We start from the raw sequence: 11,644 nt of genomic DNA on the forward strand, positions 1-11,644 counted from the left end.
TAATACTATTGGATGAATGTTTCCAAAAAAGCATATATTTAGTAACATATGTAATTTCCTTTCTGTGCCTCTTCCAACCAGGCCAGAGAGGTGTAGTAGAACTAAGGAGATGATGAGAGTATCTTTAAAGGAATGCTGCAGATTTTCAGGGCTTACAGACAGATTTCCAGAGAAGGCTATGACACTAATGAATGGACAGTGTCAGAGAACATTTATCCACAATGGGAGAAAGATAAACGTTTACATTTACAAATATATTTAGAAATTATATTTAATAAATATAAGAATACAATGAAATTCAACACTGAAATTCGGGATGGAAACGTATCGAGCAACTTCTTTGAATCAATAAATCCGAACTTAGGGCCCAGTTTATTGCAGGAAATGTCAATATGTAATCCATTTATTCATTAATCATTAATCTTCTAATGGATATTTGTGCATAGGTCAATGGACTAACAGAAATACAGTGATTACATTGTATTTCAGGCATAACTAATCAATCATCTTTTCCTTGATGGCCCTGATATCGTCGCATTATAATTAAATACATGTATATCACAAAATAGTAGGTAGTCATCATGACATTTCACTCATTTTCTGTGAAGGACAGCTGCTGGGTTCAAACAATTTTATAAACTTAAAATCTGCAAAAATACATATACATGGTTTTTAATTGGACAGTGACTATATGAAGATGTAGCCGGTGGGATCTCTGAACAAGGGTGCCCATAATTTAAGAAAAACGCATGAGAGCTTTCACATAGAATCTTCTGTTTAATCTATGCATAAACTACAAAATAAAATTCTAGCTGAAGATTGTCACTTTTTCACAGCACACACACACACACTCACACACACACACACAAGTACACATCAAAAGTGGCAAAGAAAAACCACACAATTTCCAGATAACTAAAAAAAAGAAGAAAAAAAAGCCTGTCCCCAAAAACAAATCCAACCAGTGTTTTAACAGATTGTCACCTACATTCACTAAAGCACTAACATTGAAGCATTTGTTTTCTATAAAATATACGTTTCTTATCAAAAAATTATATTAAATCTAATGGCACTTCTACAAAGTCTATTAAAAACGTTCTCCATTTAGTAGCGTCTTTCATTCCTCAAGTCAAACTCGGAGATACAGTAAAATCTTTGCACAAGAAAGAAATCAATAAATATTTCTTATGATTATACAATTTCACAGTCTGAACCTTAGAAGACAATATTCCAGTATTAAGGTTTACACGTGTGTTTTGACATTTGCAGACTTTTATGCAGGAAATAACCCACACCCTTCCCTTCAAGCCATGGCTTGTTTTTTTTTTTGTTTTTTTTTTTTTGTTATGGAAGCATGTTCACAATAAAGGGTTAGTGTCATAGCATTTATCAACTTTTACTGGCTTTCTGCTGGTTGCATGTGAGAGAGAAATTTGACTGGTTCATGTTAATGACCAAAAGTGGTTTCAACTGTTGTTCTGATCACCACGGATTTTCCTTGTACAAGTACTGCCCTGACGAATCAGTGATAGAAATTGAACTCAATGTGCCTTTAACTAAGTGAACAGATGATAAAAACAATAAACACAATTATCTTCATTTTTTTTGTTTATCATTACAGGTATTACAGGTGACTCCTCAATTATGTAGTAGGATGAATATTACTATAAGCTTGTCATAATGCCCAATACTTAATTGGATGTCAGATTAACTGTTGTCAACAAGGCACATGCTGTGTAGAGCAATCAAGTAAATACATATGACTTAAGCAACGAAGGGATCTCCAGGGAGGCTGGACACGCCACGCGTTTTTTTTTTAAAGAGAGCACCTACAATCTTTCAGTAATAGCTGCATCAAATAGGACATCGTCCAGGCATTAAGGAAATGGGGAAAGGAATAGCTACATTCCAAGCCGAATTTGAGTAACAAAATTAGAACAAACTTTGATAAGGTTCAATTCAGAACAAAGTATTGGCCAACATTGTTGGTGCTACCTACAAATTCCAGTGTTTGTTAGAGCATCTTACAGAAGTTTTTTTTTTTTTTTCAAACATACAGATCTTGAATAATTTAAATAAATTCAAATATGCTTTTCTCCGACAGTTGTCCAACAATTGTGCAACAAAGGTGAAATGCTTTGAGATTGTAGTCCAGTCACTGAGAGTGGAGTAATAAACCATAAACATCTGTCCTCATAATGCTTCTCCAGTCTCTGATTCTCCTCTATGCTTCGTACATTTTGTGAGAAACATATCAGGTGATGTCTGGAGGTTCCTAACCCCCTCAGTAGTTTAGAACAGGATATGAGGAATTCCCTTGAGGAATACCTGGGAGTAGGGAGCTGGCTTAATGGAGGACTTGTACCGGTGTTCAGCAGCTGCTTGCAGAGTCTTGGTGAGGTTGTGCTTATGGACTGCTACGTCCTATGCTCAGAGGCAAGAGCTGTTCCAGAGCTCTTTTGTGCTTTTCTGAAGCAAAGCGTCGGTGCACAACTGGCTGTAAAACTGACCTATTCCAGCTTTAACCAGGGAAGACTTCAACTTTGAAAGTTGACGTAGAGAACTGCAGTTTAAACGAGAGATTTTAGAGGTTCTCGACTCAAACAAAAGAAAACAAATGGATAAATAAAATACATATTTACAATAAATATACAGTTAGAAATAGCAGCCTACAGAATATCAGTATTGTATCTACAGTGTATGTTTGCACAAAGCAAGTGCTTCTTAACATTTCTGGAGTCAAATCTTGACAAACTGATTTAGATGGCTTATCTACACAAGATACAACGAAAAGATAAACCCATATACAGCAACTGATTTTACAATCAATCATCCCAGTAGAAGTGAAAAAGTACTGGTACAAGATATTAGGACCCAACAGAGTTGTCTATACTTCAGATGTCAAGACTACAGTAAATCCTGAACCAACAGAGCTAATAAATAATTCTAATCAAGTTTTCTCAGGAAAAATGAAAAACATAGTAGTAAATGGAAGTTTAGTGCTTGCCATTACAACTAAACAACCAGTATATTGAGCTTTAAACAAAACAATAATTCAAACTACTGAAAAATAAAGAAAATGTGGGGTTAAGAAAGAAAAAAAAAACAAAAAATAACAACAACAGGCAACTTCTTGATGTTTCATCAACATGTTTGCTCAGTTGTTAAGTGTCCCCAGTGTAGCGTACTAAGAAAAGTTCATAAAGTAATCTCACTGGTGCTGGAGCCTGGTGGTATCATACCAAATGCTTCCAGGAGTTTGTCGTTCCCAAGAGAGAAACTGCTGCTTATTAAAGGGGTCTCACTAATAACCAACAACTTATAATATGTTTTCAAAACCTCACTCAAAAATTAACAACAGGAAACTTCACTGTAGTTTCTGCCAAACATTTCGGCAGTAGTTATGACATAATCTGCTTCCATGACGTTATGTGTGCTACATTTGTTCCTTCGGGTATTTATTTTTCTTAATGACGAGATTCAATGACGAAACAGCATCACCCTGATTCTCCAGAGCTGATAAAGCTGATCAAATAATTACAAACCTCTGTTTGAAATTCTACAAACAGGAAAAAAATGATCAGCTAAATCAACAAAATATGGGAATTAGAAAGGCTAAAGTACGAGCTTGTGTTGACTAGTCATTTTTTCAGCTTAAGTATGCTGGACACACGCTAAAAAACGTTTATTCTCTGTGTGTCAATCCTTCAGTAGAAAGCAATCTTTTCAAAACTACTGTTTAAGGCATGGCCTACGTTGCAAACCTTATTTTTAATATTGATTTTAGGAGCTCACTGTCAGTGACTGACCAAGTGCATTAGCTGCCTTCACTTCAGACCTCTTCAAAAAGGTGAGGGGAAAACTGGGGTGACCCTAGTGCTTCACACAATGCTTTGCTCTGCGTGGAAATACAGCGAAATACTGGATATTATTACAGGCAATAACACATCTGTCCCCAGTCATGTGCATATTCACAGAATTCCACTGTGGTCTGGGCTTTAGAAAAAAAGATGCCCCTCTAGGCTTAAAGCGATAGTTCTGATATAAAAATCTAATTTACGCAGTTTCCCCGTACCCCAGATGTAATCAACTGCCAACGTCTGCTTCACAAAATGTTACAAATAGACTTGCAGGTGTTTTTAAACTGCATTATATGTGGAGAAAAGCTGCAGACAGATCTTATTGAGATTAGTTGTAGTAGTTTGAGAAAAGCATATTTTACAAATTCCAATACTTCTTAGCTATGCCAGCTATGGTGTCTCATCAAATACATTTGGGGTAAGGGGTATATTGTGTGATTTTACACAACCTAAATACTTCATACACAAGTCTGCTTGGTAAGAGGAGTACAAAGGCAGAACAGAGAGGCACAACAGCTCTTATCCGATGGCGAGTGTCTTGACGAGGGCGCAGTGGAACTTGCGAATATGGCGGTAGAGGTCACCAGACTGCGTGAAGCGGCGCTCGCACCACTTGCAGGCATGTGGCTTCTCGCGTGTGTGCACCACGGCATGCCGGCTCAGGTTGTGCGAGTACTGGAAGCTCTTGCCACACTGGCCACATGTGTACGGCTTCTCTCCCGAATGCGTGCGCTCGTGTCTCTTCAGCGTGTACATGCAGGAGAAAGTCTTTCCACATTGAGAGCAGGTGGGTGCTGAGCCGTCAGGTGACAGCTTGGAGCGCGAGTGTGAGTCCCTGTCGCGGAAGTGTGAGCTGAGGTGCAGCTGCAGCGTGTGGGGGCTCGGGAAGGCCTTGCTGCACAAGGGGCAAATACACACCGGTGGTCCGCCGACCGGCAGGAGAGCACCACTGGATGTGGATATGTCCGAAGAGCCCAGTTCATCTTCGTCGTCATCCTCACTGTCAGCTAGAAGCCTCCCTCCTCCTCCTCCTCCTCGTCTTGCCTCACCTCGACCATCTTCGCACTCTTCTCGGCTGTGGCTGCGAACACACCCCCCCACGCCAACTCCGACCCCAACTCCAACAACCAAGGCCCCCACCCTTCCTCCTCCAAGCCTCTTTTCCTGCTCCTCCTCTTCCTCCATCTCCTCCTCCTCCTCCTGCATCATCAGGTGCTCCTCCAGGGCTGGGCCGCCATTGCCGGGGAAGAGGGCAGTGAACCCTGTCACCAAATTCCCAAAGCGCAGGCTCTCAGGGCCTCCTGCTCTGTCCTCGCGCTCTGACAGCACGTCGTGTTCGTTGTGAACAAGTGGCTCCGTGCCCTGCTGCTGGCTGTCGAGGGCCAGCTGTCCAGCGCCGTCGCGGCCCGACGGCGGCTTGAAAGACAAGTCCAGAGCACAGTCCGTGTCGTCCACCGGCCGGGACCTCTGGGACGGCGTGCCGGCCGGACCGCTGACACCGGCTTTTGTTTTTCCAGCTGTTTGGATGCGGGGCTCGGCCTCAGCTGACACATAATTGACACCTACAAGGTCCGGGGACCCGGCGGGGTGACCGTTCGCCTTCTGCCTCACCAGCACAGGGCCGTCACAATCTGTGACAGCCAGGCCGCCGTCACTGGCGTCCATGTCATCTGCCGGGGGGGCCCTCTGGGGGATCTGCTGCACTCGGCTGGGCTGCAGTTCTCCATCAGACGAGCTCTCTCTGTCCAGGCAGCTCAGGCCCACACCATCGAGCTTCTCGTCCAGGGAGCACAGCTCCTTGTCTTTCAGGCGGCCCTTGCACACTTTAACGATGTCATACATGTGGAGGTAGCTGGCTGCGGCAAGCACGTCCTCCACAGGCAGGGTGCTGAATTCCAGCTTCCCCTCATACATAAATTCGAGGAGCAGCCCGAAAGCCGGGGCCGTCACAATGTCACTGTTCAGATGCACAACGTCCCTTTTGTCTAGCTGGTCCCTGTAGAAGAGGTGGAAGTACATGCTGCAAGAGGCCAGCACAGCTCTGTGCGCTTTGAATCTAGCCTCGCCGACGAGAACAGTGCAGTCACAGAGGAAACCTTGGTGACGCTGCTGACTCAGACACTGCAGCAACTGGCGGCTATGGTCTGGGAACTCCATTCTTCTCTCATAACCTGGCAGAAAACAGGAAAAACTGGATATTAAATAAACCTAGGATAGCCATTCACAGCGCGACAAACAGGCTTAGCAACGTGTGTGGTGCTAAAGGCCACTGTAGACAAACAAGAGTAAACCCAATCCAGTGCCTACAACATTACAGAAAATATTTGATGACTTTCATAATAGTTTCATGATTTAACAATCCTTCATTCAACACGTCGTGTGTTATGTTGTTTTATTTTATTTGGTTGGTCTTTCCTCGTTTGTTTGCTTTTTAATCATTTATAAATCAACACGGCTAGCTGCTATTTTGTGGTTAAAATTTTGAGAACACACTTGAAATAAACCCTGATCCTTTCCACAATTTAGAAAGGGGTTTTCAGCTCGGAGAAGTGATGTTTTTGAAGGCTTTTGAGGTTTTTGGTCTGGCACTAATAGACATACATACACCACATAAGACATTAGAGTTGTGTGAAACAGCTTGAATACCTCTGATTGATTTTCCTTCTTATTTTCCTCCCCATTTTCAGCACAGTTTTTACAAATTGGGGAAAACAACGTAGAAAATGTGCCATTAAATTTATTATCTTTTTAAATACGTAATACTAACTTGGTGCTCTATGTTGTGTTGCATAAATATGCACAAAAGTTTGTCGATAACTTTATTTTCACTTGGAGAAGCAACAAAACTGGGCCAAACTCCCAAACCTAACTCTTAGAAGTGTTAGTAAAGGGCACTAGGATTGTAGGCGACTTAAGGTAAAAGTACTAATCTGTAGTATATAGTTCACAGTTGTTGAAGAACGCCTGAAGTCAGTAAGATTATTTCGGTACCTGCGTTACGGCGCTGATCTGAGTTCATCCGTCCGCTTCGGAACGTTATACTCCTCCGTTCGTGCATGCGCGCGACAAATACACACGGATCAAAGCAGCGCTCGCGGGGTCCGACGCCGGTTCTTAACTGCGCGCGCTCTCTGTCTCCGGTCTTTCTGTCTCCTCCGTCCAGCTCGAGAGGAGCGAGGGAGCGCGCGAGCGAGCCCGCGCACTAATTACCCCGCGAGCTGTGGAGTCAGCTGCTCTGACATCAGCGCCGAGAAAACGCTCCTCCAGCTGTGCTCGACTTCACGCCATATGTTCGCCTCTCTCTCTCTCTCTCTCCCTCCCTCTCTCTCTCTCTCAAACACACACACACTGGTAACGTTAGAAAGACGTCTGTTTCAGAGACTTTAGATTTATGTCAGACGTTTACAGACACCAAACGTCGCCGCTGTTTCCTCACAAACTCCCGAAACTCACACGGATCCCCGAGTAAACACACACAGCGGCGCAGGCTAAAGCTACTCGTCCCAGAACAGACGTTAACTTCGGCGAAAGTTCGTCCCCGAGCCCCCGAATGAGTAAACTAACTCAGAGCTAGTTTTTAACCCCCACCACGAAACGAGAGGGGGGGGGTTGAAACACTCCCGCTTTAAACGCGCTTGTTTTGAGCCCTAACGTCTTTTAAACCTGACACAAAGCGGCGAGGCTACGTACAAAAACAACAAGGCGGCGATAAAACCGTGTGAAACCCACAGAAGTCACCGCCCGAGCTTCTCTGTGCCCCTCTCTCCCTCTTCCTTCTCGCTCTCTTTTCCCTGAAGCGCGAAGTGAGCTCGGCCGCTGCGGCTCCGTGCCTCTGTGGCGGCGGAGGGAACCGAGCTCAACTTTACCCCCACGTCCCGCTGTCTCTTAACTCCATACTCACAAGAACTGCGGCTCTCCGTGTGTCCGCGCGCCCTCCGCCTTCATCTCACTGCGTCCGTCCCGGTTCTGAGTGTTGAGCTCGGTCCGACTCCGTGGTGCGAGCTGCGCTCATATCGGTGGCGGCGGCGGGGCTCTGCGCTCGGCAGGAGCAGGTTGATTCACAGCCTCAGTCTCGCGATAACGAAGACTTCACAGCAGCGAACTGTACAGAGCTGCTCTTACACAGCTCCCCACTCTGAGCTCTGCCAGCTGTGCTGCTCTGCTTCACCGACAGACAAAACGCCTTTAAAAATCCCGTGCAGCTTTATAGCAACTTAATCATGGAGTTTAAAAGGTTAATCATAATTTACATCAGAATTACCTCAGAAATCCAACATACGTTTGCTTATATTTTCTTTGCTGCAACACAGACTGGAAGTCCAGAGTCACAGGCCATGCCTTAGACTTTCCCCACTCAGGTGCTCCTCCACATCAAAAACTTTTGTCTTTAATTTGAAAATTAAAGGTTCAAAATGCAGATAAAATATTCTGATTCCACAGACAATGTCCTTAAGAGAGGTTTGAAATTGTGTTAAACTTACGGATCTCACTGACCTGTCGTCGCTGTCCAAAGTGTGAGTGAATGTGTGAGTGTGTGTCACCCTGTGTAGGACTGGCGCCCCCTTCAGGGCTTGTTCCCTCCTTGCACCCAGTGATTCCAGGTAAGCTCTGAACCAACTGCGACCCTGAATTTGATAAGCTGTTACAAACAATGAATGAATAAATAATTCTGGAGAACTCCTAGTTTTCCTACTACCCACCTATGTGTAAAATCACCAATTTATAATGTTTCTAATGATAAAACTGTGGTAAATCCAGAATCTATATTATGACCTCGCTTAAATCTTGGATCTCATTAGCACTGTCTGTGTGCTGTTGTTTATATGCTGGGAGAATCCTGTCAAATCGAGGGCTGGGTGGAGATAGAGGTGGGGACAAATTGCATATTCATAGAGCTTCACATACTAAATAAAGGCAAAGGTGTTCAGTTACATGCATTTAATCCTTTGACATCATTTAAAAGAAACGAACTTCTGTGATTCTGATGAGCAGAGATGTGTGTTTATGAGTTTAATTGATGACCAGAGTGTCAACACTGTAAAAGGGTGTCTCAGATATCAGATAGAGAATTCATAACTATTTCATGTGACAGAACCACATGTTTAATGTGGCCATTACTTTTTGTACGCTTGGTTCCTGTTACCACTTTTTTAAACAATACTCAGTCAGTCTCAGGTCTTGTCCCTTTAAACAGTGTTTATGTAGCACTTATGTTTTAAAAGCACATTCCCTTTATGTTACGATCATTGCCATCGTCACTTTAACAACCCATTTATGTTGGTTTTAATGGTCTTATGTACAGTCACTAAAATCTATTTTGAATATTGATTTTGAGTATAATTTCTAACATATAACACTATACACTCTCACAAAAACTGAAAGCTTAAATATATTCCCCTCTCCTTCTGCAGAAGACAATGTACACAACTGGATTTTTAAATCACTAAGCACCTTTAAAGGTACATTTACACTGTTTCTACCTTTAGTGTTTTAGTAAAGCACCTTTACACTACCCTTATTTTTCTGAGAGTGTACGCTCCCCGAAGGCCGTAAGTGTAACACATGTTAACAAACCAGCTTGACCTAAAGCCAGGTGCCTCTCTCCAGTAGTTGCTGAGCATAGCCTTGTGTAAAAATCCCCAAGGTCATGAAGCAGACAGAGACGTATCCTCACGTGCGCCACTCCAAAAGACAGAGAGAACTCGGTATTAGTAAGATCGTCAAAGTAAGAGCAATCCCCTTTTCAAGAAAATCAAGTGCCCACTTAGAGGTTTTCTAGACGTTTAGTGGTGAAGAACCTGGCTGAGTTTTTTTTTTTTAAGCATTCTAAATTGTAGCTAACCCATCAAGCGAGCCTGGCCAAATACATTCCTCCCTTTTCAGTAGATTTAAGTGTATAATTAGAGGCCTTTGGAGACACTTCCCGCCTTCTTTTCTGTGCATTGTTGTGTGGGACTGATGTGCTGTGGGGTGGTGGTGGTTGGGGGGGGGGGGGGGGGGGGGTTGAAGGCTATGGGGCTAATCCTGCTCAGGGCTGGAATGCCTTGGCACTGACTCACCCCTTAGCCATGCTAATGTTGCCCCACAGTACAGCATTCAGAAGCTACCAGTAAACAGGTCATATGGCTGAACTTGTCAAGAAGATGCTATAATATGCACGATATGTGTAGTGATGGTTGTTTTTGAATGTACAACAGTTAGCATTAACGTGCTAGTTTGCTTTTGCCCTGTTTTATTTTTTTTTGGGGTGTGGTGGGGTAGAAGGCCCTGAAATGTCCTAGCTAAGAGCTCTTAAACAATCAACAAAAAGAGTCTCTGCACATGGCTAGCTCAAAAAAGAGGCAGTTGGTTCTGAAATATGATGTCGTGAATTCACAACAATGCCGTCATGTTCTCAAGTTCCCCTCTTAAGATCTTACATTTCCTCTGATCCATGTTAACCTCAGACATTAAAGAAAGCCACTGACAGTGACAATACCATTACTGTGCCCAACATCAAACTCGTATTTGGTGATTTCCAGCAACAAATGCTGTGTGTAGCATCTAGGAGCGTGACCAGACGTGCATGTGTGAGAAGCGAGAAGTTTTAGACTGAATAGGCAGTATGAATATTAATGAGACCACTGACGCTCCTCTATAGACTTGGACCAGTTTTATTCAGCAATACCATGAAGGAAAAAATCCTTCATTTCCATTTTGTTTCGAGTGGGAAAAAAAACGAATTCTTAGTGATTAACCTTTAACGAAACTTTCTAGACACTGTTGTATTATATATTTATTCCTAAAAAGAACAGTAAAATGCTTAAAAAGAGGTTCAATTAAAGCCCTTTGTGATCTTGCTATGATGCATACTGTTTGTATTCCAGTCATTTAAGGTAGGCTACGTAGTTGTTTCTACTCTGAATGATCTAATTGTTGTTAAGGACAGTGAAGACAAGAGCTTAGAGGTGCAGCTGCTGAGATTGTGCCCTCCACAACTGCTTGGGTCACCTTTGGCCCGAGCCCCAGCTGTCAAATGCTTTTGAAAAGCCCATTTGCAGATTCTCCCTGGGGTGCTGGGAGATTGTTGCTTTTACACTGATTCAAGACCAGTTGTGCTGCCCGCCTTACAATGGTTGACGTTCTGATTATGGTAAGGTGAACTTTTCTTCTAAAAGTGTAAAAGGTTCTTAGTTCTTGGGCAAGAGTTCTGTTAGGTAGGTAAAGTGGTGTAAAATCCTTCATATGGGTTTTTAGTCTGAGACGTTTCACGGTTTCTTCCTGTAGCCCCTCTTAGGATGAAAATGAATACCTATATTTAAATTTCTCTTTTGCAAAAATGAAAAAGTATCAATGTGCAGATGTTTACAACACTAGGGAGAATAGAGCCGCTACTCAACTGCACCTCTGGGCTTAGCATTGCAGAAAGTGCACTATGTAAACGTGGCCATTTAATTTCGTATTCCGACCTGCGTTATATCCAAACTGTCGTAATGTGGAAGGAATAACTGTAGTTGAGTAGTGGCGATAGGAAAGGGGTCACAGCTGAGACATATTTACACACATATTTTCTTTACTACTCAAAGTGACCAGTAATTCTCTGAATCTGCTTTAGCTTTTTTGTATGAAACCACTTGGGAATGGCTTTTTAAAAATGTGGTGTAATGTGGTACACCACTGTGAACAATTCAGACTTGGAAAGCTTTTCAAAAATGACGTATTTCACATCGAACCATCAAATGACCTTATTTGCATCGGACAGTTTCTTTTTAATTCATTTTTAGGAAATAAACTCTACTGATGTT

The 11,644-nt window shown here is 42.8% G+C and overlaps 1 protein-coding gene across 2 annotated transcripts; it reads right to left on the minus strand.

Annotated features, from left to right (window-relative positions):
* Positions 1–444: 444 nt before the first annotated feature.
* On the minus strand, positions 445–7,922 carry zbtb42 (zinc finger and BTB domain containing 42). 2 transcript variants are annotated; one of them, XM_066673453.1, is made up of 2 exons: positions 7,762–7,922; positions 445–6,031 (listed from the first exon to the last, which is right to left on the minus strand). In XM_066673453.1, the coding sequence occupies exon 2, from the start codon at positions 6,015–6,017 to the stop codon at positions 4,380–4,382; it is 1,638 nt and encodes a 545-aa protein (XP_066529550.1). In that variant the 5' UTR covers positions 6,018–6,031; positions 7,762–7,922; the 3' UTR covers positions 445–4,379. The 2 variants fall into 2 exon arrangements, with proteins under 2 accessions (XP_066529550.1, XP_066529549.1); XM_066673452.1 differs by lacking the exon at positions 7,762–7,922 and adding an exon at positions 6,852–6,966.
* Between the last annotated feature and the right edge of the window lie 3,722 nt (positions 7,923–11,644).

Source organism: Hoplias malabaricus, chromosome 1 (assembly GCF_029633855.1).
Source record: "Hoplias malabaricus isolate fHopMal1 chromosome 1, fHopMal1.hap1, whole genome shotgun sequence".
In the NCBI taxonomy this organism is placed as follows: domain Eukaryota; kingdom Metazoa; phylum Chordata; class Actinopteri; order Characiformes; family Erythrinidae; genus Hoplias; species Hoplias malabaricus.